The sequence below is a fragment of the Plectropomus leopardus genome, chromosome 11 (assembly GCF_008729295.1).
Source record: "Plectropomus leopardus isolate mb chromosome 11, YSFRI_Pleo_2.0, whole genome shotgun sequence".
Taxonomy (NCBI): Eukaryota; Metazoa; Chordata; class Actinopteri; order Perciformes; family Serranidae; genus Plectropomus; species Plectropomus leopardus.
This window is the reverse complement of record NC_056473.1, coordinates 11,518,295-11,537,943: the sequence shown is the minus strand read 5'-3', so window position 1 is coordinate 11,537,943 and position 19,649 is coordinate 11,518,295. Positions and strand designations below refer to the sequence as shown.

General features: G+C 40.8%; 1 protein-coding gene across 1 annotated transcript in view; it reads left to right on the top strand.

The window, feature by feature from the left end:
* The first annotated feature begins 248 nt into the window (after positions 1 to 248).
* The window catches only part of pparab (peroxisome proliferator-activated receptor alpha b), a 39,801-nt gene continuing 20,400 nt past the window's right edge, over positions 249 to 19,649 (top strand). Inside the window, exons 1-2 of the mRNA XM_042495547.1 lie at positions 249 to 446; positions 17,666 to 17,917. Of these exons, the coding sequence (XP_042351481.1) occupies positions 17,710 to 17,917 (208 nt within the window). The 5' untranslated portion in view covers positions 249 to 446; positions 17,666 to 17,709. The remainder of the gene's footprint in view (positions 447 to 17,665; positions 17,918 to 19,649) is intronic.

Genomic DNA, 19,649 nt, shown 5'->3' with positions numbered 1-19,649 from the left:
GACTCTTTTTTCGGCGGTCTGCGCCACTGTGATTTATTTGTTGTAGCATTGAGCGCGTGCACAGCACGTTTAGAGGAAGGAGTTTGTGTTCCGGTCCCTCTTGCTGTCACCATGGTTAGGGGGCGTCCGTCTCAAGAGAAACTCGCTGCGCTCTCTCCATTCGCTGAAACTATAGGTGTGTCAGGGGGTGTGCGCCTTCTCCGCTCCAGCTGTCAGTCATGAGGTCACTTCCTGCGGGTGTGAGCTCCATGGCTCTGCTTTGTATGGACATGGTGGGGGATTTTTGACAGCGGCAGCGCTGCTGGGAAACAAACAAGGACGTGGTGGTCGGGGGGACTATTATTTCCCTCCTCGCTCCTCTCCACGATCTCACACCGATCCGTTTTTCCAGCCAGCGAGATTTCTCCGAGGATATGGCGGCTTCGGATTGGGCTGTCTATTGTAAGGTAGATGTCTTCATTTGGCCTTTTATGCAAGAAATGCGCCCTCCTGCAGCAGCTGAGAGACTATCTGTGGGGGAATTTGGCTTAATGCACAGAGATGGTTGCAGACTGGAAACAGCGCTGGTTTTAGAAATAGTCCAGTTTGCAGCTTGAAACCTGCACACGATTGTTTATAGGCAACTGGGGCACATTAATAAATTCTTCCAGGATTATAGAACCATTGTTATTGTATGGGAGGCAGGCTAATCTGATTTCAGTTTGCACGCCTGCGCAGCTAAAGTGGCGCTTGTTCATCAATAGGCAACATCTCTATTCATTAGTAACCCATGCACTCAACACAAAGGCTATTTATTGGCTTGTTGGTGCGCCCTATTACACTAATAGCGGCTATAAAGAAGCTGCAGATTGCTTAATAGTCTGGTGTTTGTTTTAGAGGCCTCTGGTCAGCATCTTTAATGCACTGGTGACAGTAAAAGGTCAATAATGTGTGAAATTAAGCAGAATAACATCAAAACTTGATCAGTCAGATCTGAAGCTTTTAAAACATGGTGCTTTAATCGATAGAAGCACCTGCACAACGCCAACATGGCTTCTTTAGTGTAAATCTTGTTTTCAAAGTGCATCCAGAAGCTTCATATTAGGAGTTTGGGGCCATTTTTCTAATCTAAAATGTTTGTATTTAGGTATATTTTTGGTTTTATTGTATAGTAAACAGATAACATATGGCAGGAAATGAGAGGTGTCAGACAGGGGATGATATGCATCAAAGGCTCCCGGCTGGCCTTGAACCAGCCCTCCAAGACGGGCTTGTAATATTGCCTGGAAACCATGGATTTTTATGATTTCTTATGGTGGATGATCGGTGCTTTTGTAGCACAAAGAGCCTTACTGTGAAGTGTTAAATGGACAAATCGGTGAAGAAGTGGTTAATGTGTAGCTGCAGGTGCTGTGAAGTCATCACTAAAATAACCCTGAGCCACCTCTCTCTCGGTCTCAATGACTTCTCCTCATGTATCAGTGACTTCTCTCTCCTCACAGAAGTGTGCCACAAGAACTTGATTGCATAATTATTCATTATTTAATGCCTCTCAAAGACGAAATTGTAGTTGTTCAGCATGTTCGTGAAGCCCAGAGCTCACTCTACAGTGTAGCATGGAACGAATGCATTTATGCAGAAACACGTCCTCATATTTAGATTAATTTGCATGATCATGTGAATACTGATAATTTAGCCACTCATTAGAAAGTTGACGACCTCGCAGCACTAATTTCTCAGTAACACTTGTGTTCTGTGAAAGGGAAATTTGAGCCAAATCCTGTTGTACCTGTCCTGTTCCCCTAAGCAATATAGGAATGTTGCCTCTCTTTTCCCACAAGGGGCAGGATCCTATGTGTAATTGTAGTTGTTTACTCTTTTAACTGTCTGTTGCTTATTTGCTTTAAGTTAAAACACTCTTGGCAAAGGTCCAGGGGGACCAAAATGTTAGTGTAACCAGTAAATAATGATGCAGAGCAAGAACAGGTAACTTCTTGTCTCTTTTTTTCCGTTAAAATTCCTAAAACGGGGTAACACAAATATTCAGAGGGTATCTAAGTTAAAAGAACACTTCACCCACAAAATGACCAGTTGTAAATCAGTTAGTCGTGCTGTGATACCTTGAATTTGTGAAGAAAACTTTGTTTTTCATGCATGCCCCCGTGAAAACAGTGAACATTATTGTTTAATTGATTGATCGGGGGCCAAATTTAACAACATATCAATCTCAAATCATCCATTTGCAGTATAATCCACGATGCAGTATAATTCTAGTCTCATTTATCCGGTTGTGCTTCAGTACTTCCCAAATACATAATTTTTTTCTGAAATAACTTAGTATTGGAGTCTGGCTTTGAAAAACATCGTGAAGTTTGATTTTCATTCAAGTTCCTAACAGCACAGTTTTAACAAGAAATGCTTGTTTTTGGAAAGTACTGCAGATACAACTTGAATCATCCGCATGGACTGTGTAAGAGCTTGTAAACAGATGTTTTGATATAGTTTTGCTGTTGTTAAATGTGGCTCCTAATCATCTATACATCAGTATGTATGCCTTTTCCATGGAGGCATGTGAGAATTTAAGGTATAATGGCTTGACTAACTGATATACAAATGGGCATTTCTGTGTGAAGTTTTCCTTTAAAGCCTTTAACTTCACAGTTTGCTGAAGTAATATTTCATTTTTCTCTTGTTCCGTTAATTGTATGACATTACCCCTGACTGGATACCATTGACTTCTGACTGATAGGTGGTGGTTGAGAGTTTGTTTTAGGGCTGGATGCCATGTAGGAAATTGAATATCATGATATTTTTGACAAAAAACTTTTGATATTGTAGTGATATTGTCAGGTTGACTGTTGGTCCTTTACCAAATATTTACACAATGGAATTTTGATAAATAATCCTCAGTAATGTGGATATAATGACTAAGTGGGTAAAGGCAAATGATTGAACATCTAGAACAGTCTGGTAAAAAATTACATCACTTTCTTGTAAAGCAGCTTTTAAAACCAGGAAAAGACAATACTTACAACATCCAGAATCTGTGACAATATCGTTTCTCATATCACAGTGTAGATAATAATACCCATATCTTTTCCAGCCATGGTAGGTTTATGTTTTTAAATGTGCATGGTTAAGAGACTTTAGTTCTCAGTAACGATTAGAAATCGTTACCGGCTCTTTGCTGACATGTTTCCTAAAGAGAGACTTTGAAGGTGATCTGCAGACAGCTGCTCCATTCTGCAGTCCAGTTCTAAACACACCGAGATACAACTCAGTCCACTGTGCACCAGGCTTTTTGCATCAGCCCCCCTTTATTTGCTAACCCTCAAAGCCAGTCTCCACATCGACGTGGCAGTTACCTGGGGATCTTCACTCAAAACCACCTCATCATTCTGGTGATTGTGTGGTTAGAAATCCATGAATAATTATGTAATGTTTGACCACACCTCAAAGTGACAGTGTTTTTTTATTTGTGTTGACCAAATAAAGCAAATTGAAAACATCAAGTTGAGTATTTAGACTGAAGAAACAATCACTTTATAGGCTAAAATGCTACTGGTAGAGATGTCAGTTTTACTTAAGTTTGCTTTCGAGAAGCCGACACCCATTAACTTGTTTGTTAATTAAAAAATATACCTCCCAAACCCTGATCAAATAGTTAGCAAATGTGTTTTTGGAATACCAGATAGGTGCGTGGTACTGCATCAGGATGGTCAGATAGTGTCAGTTAAAAATGTTTATCCTCATGATAAGTTCCACCTATTCTTTCTGTATTCCATGCAGATTTGGATAGACAGAGGATGTGGATTTAGCTCTCTCTGCAGAACTTTTATTGCACTAGCAAGCTGGCATGTGTTTTTTATTCTCTTTTCTAAAGGTGTGGTCTGTCAGCGCTTGTAATTCATCTTAAAACTTCACTATTGTCGTCAGAGGGATACAATGCATTTAAGATACTCTTATCTCTCATGCACAGTACATTAATGTCTTAAGAAAACGAACTGCCCATGCTCAAACAAGTGTTTGTTCTTCTTTGAGTCACTCTTTAGGAAGCTTTACTTGATGATGTTTTTTCCTTAGTTAGTTTCTGTCCAGCTGTGCTGCTGCACCCCGACAGCTTTGTCTGCAGGAACCCGAGACCTGTAATCAGTTTCTTTTTGCTTGCATTAACAGCAGAGTTTTAGATGCAGAAGAACAGAGTGAACTGCACTCCTCAAACAGGACTTTCAGGTTTTGCTCTCAAGTGTACCACAGTCTGAAGAATTCATCATTAGTCACAGTTGCGGGTTCATAAAGAGATGTATTGTAAGTATGTTTAGCAACAAGAATCTAGTTCCACTGACCCATTTTTCAATTCCCTACATCACCGCTGGGCAAAGAGCAATGGAAAAAAAGTGAGCATTGGGCATAGTTTTCAAAGCATGTGATTTGAGAAGATGCCATTGTATTAGATCCAAGCATCCTGCAGTTGTTTTGTGTGCATTAACAAATGGTTTTAGTTTTGGCAGGGAACAATTCTACCACTGCCTTGTTATTGGCTGTTCAGGTTCAAGGGCACTTCTGGTATTTCTCATCTGTCAGAGCAGCCCCCAAAAAAATGAGTCTACAGGTTTTACCAAGTGTCTTCCAACCGCATTTAGTGATTGCAATAGCTCTTCCAGATGGTTATACTCGAAAGTGGACTGAAAAGTCTACCAACACACAGCACAGTGAGGCAAGATGTGATAATCATTCAAAGAGGAGTAACGTACTCTTTTGGGCTTTCTCGTTCTCTCCTTGAAGAAGTTCAGCGGCTTACACTCATTTGAAAACAGCAAAAATCAGACTTTGTTAAGGTGTAGAGGGAGAGGTTTTAGGCACTGTTTGAGGATCTGAGGGTACATCCGTACCAATACATTTTCAATTTAGACTCATAACTCTTGCTACGCTGAGTGTCCACCTGCTCCAGTGTTTTTGGTACCCATGAAATGGAGACCTTTGAAAACACTGCTGACCCCTTTTAGTTTGAAAACTCTGGGGTTCCATTCTAGTCTGGACAGGTGGAAACAGAGACTTTGGAAAACAGTGAAGCAGACACCCAAGCTCGTTTCCCAATCAGATATTATCAGTCATGGTGTATAAGCCAGAAAGGGTATAGCTAGGTCTACAAACCTTATTTGATCGTATTCTTATTGTGTGAATACCTCTCTACCATTCCTTCCTTCCTTGCTGCCCATGGCGTCCTCCAGCGATGGATAATGCTTGCAGTGTTGCTCTGATATGTTGCCCATATTTGGTCTGCAGCTACTCCCAGTCTTTTGATTGCTGTCTTAATTACCTTATATTTGTGTTACTTTCAGTAACAGACAGACAATAGCACTCACAAAAAGTCACCTCTCAGTTTGTGTAATCAAAGCCACTGAATGGGGGTCTGTGGATGCCAAAGTGCACTGCAACAACATCCTTCAAGGTTGTCGATCAAATACAAGCAAACATTAGTAGATGAGTTAGTAAAGGATAAAGTTTGATTTTGCTGTTTACATCGCAGTCACCGAGATGGGGGATATAATGGCTTCCCAAAGTTGTAAAATCCCTCTGCTGACCAGTCTGTTGATGTCTGATAAGCCCTCAACCTCATGGTTGTGTCATTATAACCAGTCTTCGTGGTTCAAATTTCACTCCTCCATTGGTACCTTTAACACACCTACACCAACACAGTGTTTTTCTGCAGTGCTATTTTCAGTCAAACTGTTGTCTTTGTGGCTGTTTGTCGTCACTTTTCCTGTCTGTTTGTTTTGTAACATATGTCCTTTATCGCTGAGGCTTGACCTTCACATGAGCCAGGTCTATTCCTTTTGAGCCTACCTTATGGTAAAGTCTTTCTGGGTTGAATAGGATTGAGGCCCTCCAGCCAGACTTACAGTTAAGCAGCTCTGGACAAGAGATTGACCAGGGATGGATGCAGTTGTATGTTGACCCATAAGGAGACTGGACAGGAGGATTTGATGAGACTCTTGAAGAAATGTCTTGCTCGCAACAACCTCTTACTTTCTCCTAATCCTGTGTTTCAGGTCTGTGAGAATCACATCCCTTCAATACCTTGTTTGTCTAAGACTGACCCATTGTTGTAAGACCTGCTTTTTTGTCAACTTGAAATTGAGGCAATGGAGTCTGATCCTCATCCTCGTGAGCTGCGACCTGTAGAAATCCTCATCAATGACCTATCCATGGTCTTATCTACTCTCACACTCTAATTCCATTACTGACAAAGCCCACTCTCTTTCAGCTCCACTCATAAGCTCAGACAGAGACATATTCATGGGCTTTAACCTCATTTTACCCAAGGTCTCGTCTGTATTCAGCTTTGTTTGTTTTGAGGTCTTTGACACCAGCATGGAAATACACAGTGCTTATTAACATGGCACAGCAGAGACTGTGGAGATCGCTATAAGACTGGTGGAGATTGCTATAAGAAGCATCATAACCATATTTGTTACATATTGTGAGATAACGGAGTGTGTTCGTATATATGAAATAAATAAATAGGTCCTTGGATTTCCAAAATTGTTTTCAAGATTTGCCAAGTGCAGCTTCTTTATGTAGGAAGCCAAGTGCCATTCTTTGCTTTTGTGTTCTCACTACAGTAGCATATTAGTGTTGTTCTGTCACCAGGCCTGTGTGCTGCATGCCTCCCCACAAACACGTAGGCTGGTTTGGCAGCCAGAAAGGGGGAACTCAGGACTCCAGTGTCATGCTGGAAAATGTAATAAGATCCACACAGCTGTCTGAGCAGAGAGAAATGCTCCCAGCGTAATGTTGTTCTCTTCTCAGGTTTGGTGATTTCTCCATTCTGACACTCCCCGTTATATTGTTGTTCCAGTAATGCAGGAACTCCCTTAAAACATTTTTTGGAAAGTTCTTGATCATGCCTCAGTGCAAAGATTGTTGTGGGAAAAGATAAAGGTAGCATGGGATAAGATTGAAGATTGTCCTTTCGGGTGCCTTATTAAAATAGAGAATGTAATAGTGATTATTTTTAATGTTGATAAATCTGTAGATCATTGATTGGACCAATTGTTTGCTCATATCCATTAATAGTTGCCAGATTTCCAAATTACATCTTTAAATAGCTTATTTTGTCCACCCAACAGTCTAAAACCCATATATAAAATTTAAATAGTATCTCCAAGAGTGATCTAGCATCAACCAGTACTTTTTCAGGGCGTCAAATATGGCAACCTGCTCAGTGGCCCTGGGCTTACGTTATCTACGCACAAAGCACCTTACAGTGTCTGTATGAGACACATCTGGCTTTCTACTTAGGCCAAAGGCAATCCCTTCAAGAAGCTTTTGTTTCCTGTAGAGACAGAGGTTTATTTTGACACTGTAGCATGCACCAAGCAGAAAGTGACACAGAAAGTGACACATAACAAATTTAAGTTATGAAGTAGCTAAAGCACCATAGTTTGAAGGATTGGGCCACCGAGCAAGCTGCCATATTTGACAGTTTGGAAGGGAGAACATGCTGCTAATTTTGTGCTTATAATTTAAGCACCCCCTGCAATGTAGCACATGAACAGTCCTCCTAAATCAGTATGTAAAATGTTCTATATTTCTTGGCAGCACTGTGCTCAAGGTGGTCTGTTAATGTTCCCAGAGCTAAAGACTGTGAGCTTTGTCTGTCCTGGTGTCCTCGTGTTACCCGAGGATGAGGTTGTTGTATCTTGGCAGAGTCTCAGGAGGCAGAGCAACTGGTAGAAAAGTACACACAACGCACTCATTTGAACATTCCCTTCTTGTGGCACTATAGCCGTGATATATACATTGTGCTCATCACGTGTAATATTTTTATTTATGGAGGGGAATGTGCACTGTCTGTACCAATGTTTAGAGTCCACTAGTGCATAACATTCAAACTTGCCTGCCTCTGTATTCAAGTCTTGAAACTTCTGAGAATTAGAATTTCTTCCTTCTAAAATCATTTACAAGCACTTACATTTAAGTTGTGGAGAAAAAGCTTTATATACATGTTGTGTCAGCAGAATACATTAAATATTGCAGTCTTTTGAAATTTTTGTACAGCATTGTATTACTTTGTTTGTTCTGCCACCCAGCACAGTTGCTGTATGTGATATGGAAAGGGAAGAAGTCAGATTTAATAAACATAATAAACCCCGAGCAACAATTGTGTAGATCATATAAAAGGTAAAGGTAAGGTGTTTTGCATGCAACACAGGTGACTCATAAAGGCGCTTTATGGTGTTGTTGGCCCGCTTTAACATATGAAAGCGCTGCTTGCTGTCTTGTTACCCCAGCCCTACATCTGTCAAGTGATAAAAGCAGCTGGAACAAATTGCAGCAGTTTTCCCCCTCTGAAATTTACAGTTTGGATGTACTGCAGGAAGGTTTTGTAATGGTGGCCTGCTTGATCCTTGTGACTGATTTGGAAATAAGTGCAAAGTGGCAGCCAGGAGCCCGCATTTGGCTCTGAATCGAGGTGTTGCTTCAGGACAGTGTTGTTAGTGATTGTTGATTTTAGCAGCTGGGAGCAATGAGGATGGAGTCTTCCATTCATTCAGCTGCAAATACATCCAACACACTGGGATAACTAGTTAGACTGTGGCTATACTGTGGGTCAAGGTTACACAGCAGCTTGGCTTTTCTTCATAGGACCTCAGTGTTGTTGCTGGCACTCAGTCCAAAGCAGAAAACATAGCCTATACGCTAAGGAACAACTACCAATATATCATGACCTCTTGCTCAAATCCACTCAGACAAAGATGCCCAGTGCTATTAAATTAACCTCAAATCATATGCTTTTAGACATAATTTCTCCAAAGATTCATCACTCGATGCTTTAGCATGCAACATTATTGCCATTTTGGGGGTAAGAGTTTATTGGACACTAATATTTATCTAATTTTTAGGGTATAAAATGCTTAATGTATTAGCCAAGAGAAAGGCCAAAAATGAGTCATGGCTTGCAGCTTAACGAGAAACCATATTGAGATAATGGCAGTTTACACTTTGTGGAGAGAATTTTCACTGCTTTACCTTTCGGTCAGACAGCCGGCTTCGGCAAAGCAGCTGTAAATGGCTTCAGCTCTTTATCTATACCATCATCAGCACCACCAGACTCCGCTGACAAAAACAGTGATTTTAGCTTGCTGAACACAGGAGCCACTGTTCAAGTGCCACTTCAATCAGTTAGTTAGTGTATGTCTTTGTGTGACTTTAGTGAATCCAATCTAACCCTTTCAAACACCAAAGTCACACAATAATACAAAATAACTGATATAGGCGGCCGTATGTTTAAGAGTATATCACTTCATTTCTCAATGGAGTCTGGCTTTGAAGAGAAAATGCTGCCTGACAATAAGGTAAAAGAGTGAAAATATTCTAAATATAGGGTACACTTAAACTGATACTGTTTTTTTTAGGTGGACTTTTTTAGATAGCTTAAATACTCCAGCCCCGTTCATAACAGTGGATTTCTCAGCTTCCATGTTGGAGCTTTAGATGCTTTTCCAAACTGTGAGCACGCCAACAGACATCTATTGTAGGTAATACACTGACTATGGATATGTACAACTCCACTTCCAAAAATGTAATCTATTTTTTAAACTTGTTCAAGCAAAACCTGAACCAAAACATTCACGATTAAACAAGTTACCGTGAAACATCTTAGGGTATTGGAAGTCATGACAACAGTGAGTGAGTCTGGCATGCAGTCAGCACACCCAAGTCCATCTGTCTAAATTCAGAGTTTGGAAATCTCTGTGTTGCCACCTGTTTACTGACAACCACAAGTAATGATTGTTTTCCCTTCATAGAGTTTTTTTGTCATCATATGTAATGTCAATTTAAATGTCACCATGAATTTTTATGTGCTTGTTTTGACTGCAACGCATGCACACTTTCCACCATGTAATGATGTGCTATAAACAGCCAGTATGAAGGGTCAGGTCACTGTAGATCTTTGAGGTAACGTGACACGCTGTCAATGCAGAGGTCAGAGTCTACCGGGGCTTATGTAACATACTGTTTTATTTCTCAACTGAATGCAGCAATGGATGTTTCATGTGCTGACAGCCAAGAAGACCTCATCTTGAGTAACACTTGTCCTCATAAAAATCACAATTTCTCTCCATTTGGTAGAATAAGTGAGAAACATGCAAGTTTCAAACTCCAGTAGTTGAAAAAGTTTTGACACATACTTTGTAAAATAGCCTCCGGTAACAAGCAGCCATTGTTCCCATTCAATTCCAAACACTATGGAAATCTATTAGCAAACAGTTAAAACGTGTCTGAGTTGTGTAATCATTCACATCAAATCTGCATTATTTTTAGAGCTGTGTAACGGCAACATCTGGCAATTCGATACCACAAAACCAAAGGTTTCGATAAAGTAATCAAGGCTATAAATTGCAATTATTTAGAAATCTAATTTTAGGAAAACTGTCAGTGCAAAAATGGCGCCCTTTATGACTTTATAATCTGTGTTCTTTGTGTTTGTAGAGATATGCTGGATGCTATGCCATTGTTCTTACAGCCAAAAATTCCAAAGCCATGTTAGTCTGAAAATTGTCCTATTAGACTGAAATCCCATGTCACCGACAGGTCGTTATACCAAAAACATACATCTATTTTTAAAATACAGTTAGTTTTTATATCCCTGTGGCATTTGAGCCACAGATCCCAGGTGTTTTAACTTACCCTTCACAGCATGTCTTTGCTGCGTTTGAGCCACCGCCTGTGGGTGTTACAGATTCTTTGCAGTGTTTCCCAGCTGCATTTCAGCCACCAATCACAGATGTTTTTACAGACCCATCCCTGCTTTTCCAGCAACTTTTGTGCCATCAGACATGGGCTCTTCAAGCCAAAGCATGATATTTTTCTTACCATAACCAAGTGTTTTTCTGCCTAAACCTAACCCCACATTCACCACAGCGTTGTTGCAATATAAATACAATAAATGCAATATATTTTTGGTTTACAAAAACGTACGGTGCAAACATTTATATTGGTGATTGGGTTGTCTAACTACAGGTATGTATGTATTTTTGGAGAACCAGAACTTCAGAGAAATGTGTTGTCACAGAAATGGATTTTCTTTCCAATGGGAATTTTATTCGGATTACAGGGGCTTTGGGATTTAGGGCTGTTTACCCATTTGTTGTTATGTTGGAGTGGAAGAGTCAGATATCACTGTTTAAACACAAAAAACAAATTGCTGAATGTAAACAATTCATAAAAAAATCAATACATTATTACAAAACACGATATTGCCATACTCATGTATTGATATTTTCTCACTCTAACTTTTATTTCTTATTTTTGTCAATATTAGATCACTGTAATATACGAGGTAATATAGGACATGCATTTCAAGTTAATCTGCACTTGAACTGCATCACCTCATAACAATAATGTAACATTGTGAAAGCCAAGTGTAGGCGTAGTATTCATGGTTATGGATAAAGCAACTCAAGCAAGTTTTCTTATAGATTTTTGTTGTATACAAAAATGAATGGAAACAAACTAAAATATGGATTATGCAATTATTTTAAATAAAATGAGTGAATGAAACCTTTATTGTCCTTAAAGGAATTTGTCTTGCACCGAGAGCATAAAAATATAAACGACAAAAGACATCAACATCCATACTGGACAGCACATAATAACATAAAACAAATCATCAGAAAAACATCACTTAAAAACATAATTACAGCATCGCTTGACTACATGAAAGAAATGTCAAATAACATGTTCATTAAAGTACAAAGTGCTGAATGCGTACAAGCAATAAAAAGGTAAAGCATGCATGATTTGTGATTAAGGAGCTAAAATTTTCAAACACAGTTTGGACCTTCCAAGTCTTTAAATGGCAGGCAAAAAGTGCCTCCTGCTGTACATTTAAAGGTCACTGACCCTGAAGTGACAAGGTGAGCGACCTGATAACAGAATGACTGAACTGTTAGCTATCACACGGCTCATCTGTCGCAGACTACAGCTAAAGTCCAATGTCAGTCAATTCCCCTGTACTTTGGTCCATCTCCATAACGATAAAGAGGGCGCCGGCCAGCAATATCAGTCCTGAGTGATAAGGGCTCACTCAAGTGTTTACACTGCGGGCACGGTCCAGACTTAGCTCATAGAGTGAACTCTTCAAACAAATGGACAGGCGGAGCTGACAGGTCAGCCCCATCAGCCCATATTCCTGCTCTAAGACCACCGTTATGCCCCCTGGGGCCCTTCTTCTGACAGGCCTGTTACCACTCAGACCACATGATGGGTGGATTAAACATTAACCTGTAGTCTGCTCTCTCTTACCGAACACACATACACACATGGAATGATCATATAAACTATTGAAAAGAGCTAGATGTCATGTTGTCAGGGACCAAAATTGCATGGAAGACTCCATATTTTTTAATTAAGAAAGGTAGGGCATTTTGTGTACTTAATATTGGCTTTTATCATATTCTGTAAATTATACTTACCACAAGTCTTTGAAGAAAACAAATTTATAGACTGGTAGCAATTCTGCAGACAGACAAACAGTATATGAGCAACTCATCTATCCTCTATCTTCTATCATCGCCAAGGTATGTTGTCCTGTCCTTGAAGGAACTTCAGTGTTTTCAGTTATATTTTCTTTTCCACACCTTGGCAAGACAAGCCCATACACACCTTTTTTGTCCATGTCTGCTGCCAGCTTTATCTTTTTTTTTCTTGTCATCTCACTCTCTGCTGTTTGTTGTCCTCTTTGTCAAGAGATGTGGAATGCGTAGAGCTTTATTAGATGCCCCACAGATAATAGTTAGCCATGGAGGCTGTGTGTTTATTTCAGTTTTCGGCTGTAATCTGTGTGGATGTAGAAATGCAGAGGGATCAGATAACATGATCAACTTCAAGAACACTACATCTAGAGTGATTGATATCACTACTGAGACTGACAGCTCAATGGAGCAGGTGATATAAAGATCTTTTTCTTGAGGGTCTCTTACGGCTGTGTAAACTAATCTCATGCTGTTCTATGTCCTTTCCTGTTGGGAGAGTAGGAGGTCGTCTGCATGCCTGGGACTCATTCAGAGCATGTTTATCTGCCTCAGCTGGGGCTCACTAAGCTTCATGACCTGTCTGTCTAATGTGGGTCTTCACTGCGATGGATGAGCATAACAAGGGGGGCTGGGCGAACATATCCACCGGACAGTATGGATTATTTATGCTCCACTCATACATCCGGCCTCGCTGGGACCACTAGTTCAGACTCACTAATACACAAGTCTGCAATGGGATTTATTGATTTTGATGATGAGAGATTGAATTCTCGTAGTCGTATGTTGGAGCACATGCCTGCTGCCTGCTGCCCGCTGCTGATTTCAGAGTGCCATCAGAGCGCTGGTCTTGCCATGGCATTGCCATGGCGACCTTGGTGGCTCTTGGTACGTGGTCTTTTGTCATTGTAACCCCTCCCTCCTCCCCCTTTTGGACCCCAACTCCAGCCCCAAACCACACAAACACATATGACCTTGCTCATCTTCCTCTCGGTGTGCGCGTTGCCCTCAGCAGGCTTGGTTGAGTGAGCACAAGAGAGGTCTTGACCTAAAAGACAAAGGCTTGCTGTTACCTTAGAGACCGCTGTTTTCTTTCTCTCTCTGCCTCACTTGCTCACTCTGTCTCGCACATTGCTGATAAAGACCCTGTAATGTAGCTTAACTGACATTCCTGACCCCCCCTCCTCTCTGTCTCAATCTACAAGATGTCTACAACTAAGCGGCTCTGTGTGTTTACATTGTGAGACTGTGTGTTGGTGGAAACACAAGGTTAGCTTGGTCCACTTCAGAGCTGCTGGTAGGAAGTCATGAGTTCAGAAAAGGACACATATATGTTATTTGAAAAGAAAGTCATGCATGCAGCGGGTGGGTGTTGACATAATGTTTTTTTTTTTTTTTTTTTTTACAATACTCTGCAAGTTCAAGTCTTTTTCATTGCACAACTACATAATTACTTGCCTGTGTTATTGGAGTGTGATACAAATAAACAGCATGGAGCTTAGTCAAGCTGTAGCCAAGCGTCTTCTGTATTTTTCTCCTTGAAGCATAATTATGATGAGACAGTGCTGAGTGAAGTGAGTGTATGAAACAGGATGTCCTCTAAAGGAAGACCTGAGGGTCAGGAGCTAGAGGCTGAATGCTAAAGAGGTTTGCTTTATCCTAGCAGAGCTAACACTAGCTCCATTCAGAATTACAAGTGTATTGAGAAGTGAGTAGCACAGTGAAGCGGCCTGCTCACATGCCAGGCTTCTTTTCATGTAGAGTAGTGTTCTGGGAATCTTTATGGGTTTTTACTTTAGGATTTAGTTTAGCTCCTCTGAGCCGTGGTTCTTAAAGATAAAATTTAGTTCGTCTTATTTTTTTGTGTGTGTTTTAATATGAAACATAATCTAGAAGTTTTACTTACTTGATTGTTTTGCTGTATTGCCCAATGGCTTCAGCTCTTCAAATGTTTGTATTCATATCTGTACATTTGCCAATAAAAAAGGCACCAATACATTACCAATTCTCAAAGTTTTCAATAGAAGTTAGGACATTGTATTTCCCAAATTCCTAACCTCCATGTGCCAGGACAGGCATACAAAGTTACCACTAAGTTCCCTCATTAATATATTTGCAAATGATGGCATGTGCTGAGATATAAGTTCCAAGTGCAAGAGCAGCAAGACTGGTTGTTTTTCCCACCTTTTCCATGTAAATGGCGATTTCGAAAGCCATTGGCTCTAGATCTGATAAAGATAGGTCTCTTGGGGAAACTGGCCAATGGCTGCAGGATATACAAAAAAAAAAAAAAAAATCCATGATTACTTATGTTGCAATTGCAAAATGTGCTCTGTGGCTTTTAAGGACGACTTACCACTTATCCACATCTGTCTTTATTACATATTTGTCTATATTTCAGTTAGGCTTTGGCATTATCTGTTTTTTCATACCATCATACCTTGATGGAATTTCACTAGGGTATACGGTATATGACGATATCAGCGTGCAGCATACCCCCCCAAATAATGTCACATTTAATGTTGTCAATCTTTTTCATTAATATTTCCGAACTAAGACTAGCTTAATCACCTTGTTAAATTGTTCAACACACTTAATTCAAACTCAACAGAAACAAAATAAAACGCACCAAAATCGTGTTGATAATTGTCAATATGAAATCAATGGAAAAATGTGGTTCTGACAGTATTTAAAATCATATAGTTGTGATTTCTAAATACCCTGGTATAGCATAATACCATGATACCGTGCATGCCTAGTTTCAGTTACATAATTGGTCTTCTTTTGGTGATGCCAGCAATCTTATAGTGTGGCAAGTTGTTGGGGCCTTTTTTTTAAAGATTCTTCCATTATTTCTCTTCTACCTGAAGGATTAAATGGCCCCTGACAGTAAGAATATTTAACAGCTAACTAACGCATGGGGTAATGTTTATTTCATCATCTTTTTGCAGTCTGCACTTAAGGCGAGCCTATATGCAACTGATCTTTACTTTCATTTGCTGCTTCAATGGAATACCACTCTATCCTGGGAACCACATGAATCTGCGAGCTCATGTTTTAATAGCTTGCATCTGTGATTGGATCTGGCAATGTCAGGCTAATGCCATTCATGTCTGTCATTAGACCATTTTAAATAGATGCACAGGGGGCACTGAGGGCATACACATTTGAGGCACGCAGTCAGTGTGTCTTCTCAAACAGCCTACAGCACATTGCTCAGTAAAGGAGCAAGTTAAGGTTAAACTAAAGGTAGTCATGTGTAAAGGTGTTGAATGGCTGAGAACAACCAGCAGCTGCTATCTTATAGCAGTATAGCCACCCTCACAGCCCACCTCCAACCTCCCAACCCCCACAGCCCACCTCATTTGATGTTCTTAGCGGGGCCTGATGGAAAGGCTTACTGAAGATTGACCCAGTTTACATGCAGATGTATGAAGTTCTAATATGTGATGTAAGGCCTATTCCCTCTGCTAGCCTTAAGCTTAAACAACAAGCTCCTCCCAGTTCCTACTATGCAATTCAGCAAAATGTCACCCATCCACTGTACAAGCCGGTCTGTTGTGTCTCTTTAAAGCCAACCCCAGACCGAGCCTATCACAGCGCAGCCTAAGCCAGCCTAGTGACCTACATTCATCCCTCCACATGTCCCTGTGCTTCACTCTCTGTCTCTCTGTCCTCTGTCTTTCTCTTTCGGCAGCACTATGAGGTTTACAAGGATAAGGTTACTGTATTTGGAGTGAGCGGAGGGGCCTGTGTTATGTCACAAGATACTCTGTGTCTTTCATTCCATTACTGCCTGCTGACCTATTATAGGAACATGCGGCACCTGTCAGTGTGGATGTACACATGTTGCACCAACACTACTCATTAGGCCTGCATATACATGCATAATGTGTGCAGTGTTGAGTTATGGGCACTTAAAGATAATGCAATACTGCTCTATGGTGATAATGATGTTATTAGTTTTCAGCCATGCTAGTTGCATAACTTTATGGATGCATTGTAGGTTAGTCAGTCCAACATTTCAATCCAGACTGAAATATCTCAACAGCTATTGGATGGATTGCCACAAAATTGTGTACAAACATTCATGGTGCCCAGAGGATAAATTCTGACAATTTGAATGATTTCCTAGCTTTTCTTCATCTATCTAGTAAAATTATTATTTATAATGACACAGAATGACAGAAAATGTCTTGACTATTGGGTAGATTGCCAGGACCTTTTGTACAGATATTGATGTCACCCTCAGGATGAATTGTGATAACTGGTAACCCCCGACTTAAGATTTTGCATTGTCATCAGGTCAAAATATGAATTTGTCCAATAGTATAAGCTTTGCCGCAAAGTTTAATTTTTGTCCATATGCCTGTCACCCCTTCTGATGTCACATGTTGGCATGCAAGAAGTATTTCACCTCTGCAAATACTTTTGAAATTGGTGCTACATGACCAGAAAAGAAAAGAAAAAGACCAGGACATTCATTTTTGCCAGGCCAAACAGGACACTTTGTTATGTTTCTGAAGACATCTTAGGCGAAAAATAGGCAGTGTGGTAACACAATCTTGGTTAATATTTGATTGGCAATACCTAGTTTTACTGTTTGATCAAAGTTTGTTCTCAGTCTGAGACAGAGAGAGAGGGGCGAGTTTGTGTCTTGATCCACCTTTATTCTCTTTGTGTCCGTGGTGGCGGCATGGGTGGTGGGCAATGGGAAAATGCAGAAGTATAGCCTGTGGTTCGAGCAACAGCCTGAGAGCCAGCAAAACGCCACCAGATGACGCATTTTGGTCATCTGGCAGTTTCGCTGGGAGGGGAACAGGAAGATATAGGCACTGGTTAGATGGAGAGAAGTTAACCACAGTTTATTAACACATACAACCCACTTTGTTGTGAAAATTGCCAAAGTATCCCTTTAACTAAGATAGTGAACATGACAAACATTTTACCTGCTGAACGTCAGCACGTTAGCATTGCCATTGTGAGCATGTAAGCATGCTGACACTAAAAATTCCGATCGAGGCGACCTTAAAGATGAACTATCATCTCGTCTTCCTCTTGTCTGCCTGTCTGCGTTTCCAAATCACCTCTTTGACCTATTCGTCTTTTTCCCCCTCCACCCTCTCCCTGTCCTCTGTCTCCAGTCTGATGAGTGAGAGTGCCGGCAGCAGCCCGCTCCTCCACCACGATGGTCGACATGGAGAGCCACTACCATCCCCCTTCGCCTCTGGAGGACTCAGTGCTGGGCAGCCCCTTGTGCGGCAATGATGACTTCATGGGCGGCATCCAGGAGCTCCAGGACATCTCCCAGTCCATCGACAACGACGCTCTCAGCTCCTTTGATGTCCCTGAGTACCAGTCCTCCAGCAACGGCTCTGAAGGTTCCACTGTTCTAGGTGAAGTCTCATCATCATTGAATTGAAATTTATATTATTGAGAGGACAGTGATGAAAACGTGGGGTTTGCTCCCATACTGTTATCTTGCGGTTTACAAAGTGTCCCCCAACAGCTCAGTGTAATCTGCTTGTCATTGTTGTTGTCAGAGCATGGGTTTCTCAGTTTACCATCCTTAATCCCTTATTTGCTCCAATTGAATGTTCAGAGAGGACCTACTGTACACTTTGGCCAATTTAACCCCTTTCCTTGACCCATAGCAAAGCTGCGCTACAATCCTTTAACAGCCCTTTATTTCCTCAGTGTCTGTTTCGCCCACTTTACCCTTTTTGCCAGCAGTCACTTGATCTTAATTGGTTTGGCCTTTTCTTTGATTAACTGAGTGAGATGAAGCATTTCCTGGCAATTTCTTTCCCTGTTTCATCCTTATTTCCTCTTTTGCTCTCTTACAGTCCTTTCTTACAGTCTTTTCTCTACTGTTGTTGTACCTCTCTATTCTCCTCCAGCCCTTCTTTTCGCCCCATTTCCAATGAGGAATTCACACATTCCTCAGCCACTATGCACCACCTCTCAGGAAACATCCATTTTGCTGCTGGTTTTCCCTCTGAATAAAAGTCACATGGACTTGTGGGAAATTTATGTTGCTACCAAATTATGCAAAAAGTGAAGAAGCAGTGAATAGTCCAGAGAGATGAACATTAAATGGAAGAATAGAGAGTGAGAGTGAGGGAGAAGGCATGAAAGGAGGAATGTGGGGGAAGAATAGGGGGGACGGCATCACGGAAACATTTGATGATGTCATGGAAAAGCCAGTGAGAGGGTGTTTAGGATTTATGGGTGTTTAGGAGTGCTAACAGTGAGAGACAGGAGAAACACTGACATGTTTTTTTGTCCACAGTCAGTTGAAACGTGTACTTACACTGGGCAGGAACACAGCCCAGGGTCTGCTGCCAAATGCTGCTTATCCCTGTTCTGGCACAGCTCCATCAACTCATGTGGCTTGACTTAGTGCCACTGTTTGTACCTTTTCGTCTTTGCTATTTGTGTACCAAGCAAGATCCACCAACCATGTTGCCTTCATAAGGTGGAAATAGAAAAGTGTTGATGACCCCATGACCTGTCTATGACGAAGATGAGTAATAGTACTCCAGCGCTGTTATTCATATGACGGGCAACACACCACAGATGGCATGCTAATATCTCTGAATAAATAGTTGCTGTGATGGAACAGACTGTCTTTGTTGGGACAAAGAGGTCAAGCTCTTTGTCAAAGGGAGGTGAGACAGTGGGAATTAATTTATTATTGCAGAGGCGGCTGCAAATATTTATTTTTACTACTCAAGATGTCTCCATATGTTGAATGTTTGTGGTACCAGGATCAACTTGTATACTGTGTACCGTAGGCTATATAAGCTATACAAGTTAAAGTTCCTCTATACTTTCTCACCTTCACACCATACGTGGCAATCCTCCTGATACTCTGTTTTTTTAATACCCTCTCATATTTTTCTCCCACCCTCAAATTTATCAGTTATTTCTACAGATTTATGACAAATTTTCATGGGTTTTTTTTGTCATCATAACCTGTTTCTGGCACTTTACAGCATGTATAAGCCTTATGGCTCTAAAAGTCTACTATTTCCACCCAGACAACAATGCATCCACACAAAATGTTGTTTCCTGGCATGCCATACCCTTCTTAGTGAGGGAGATGTGCTCTAGCAAATCGCATTT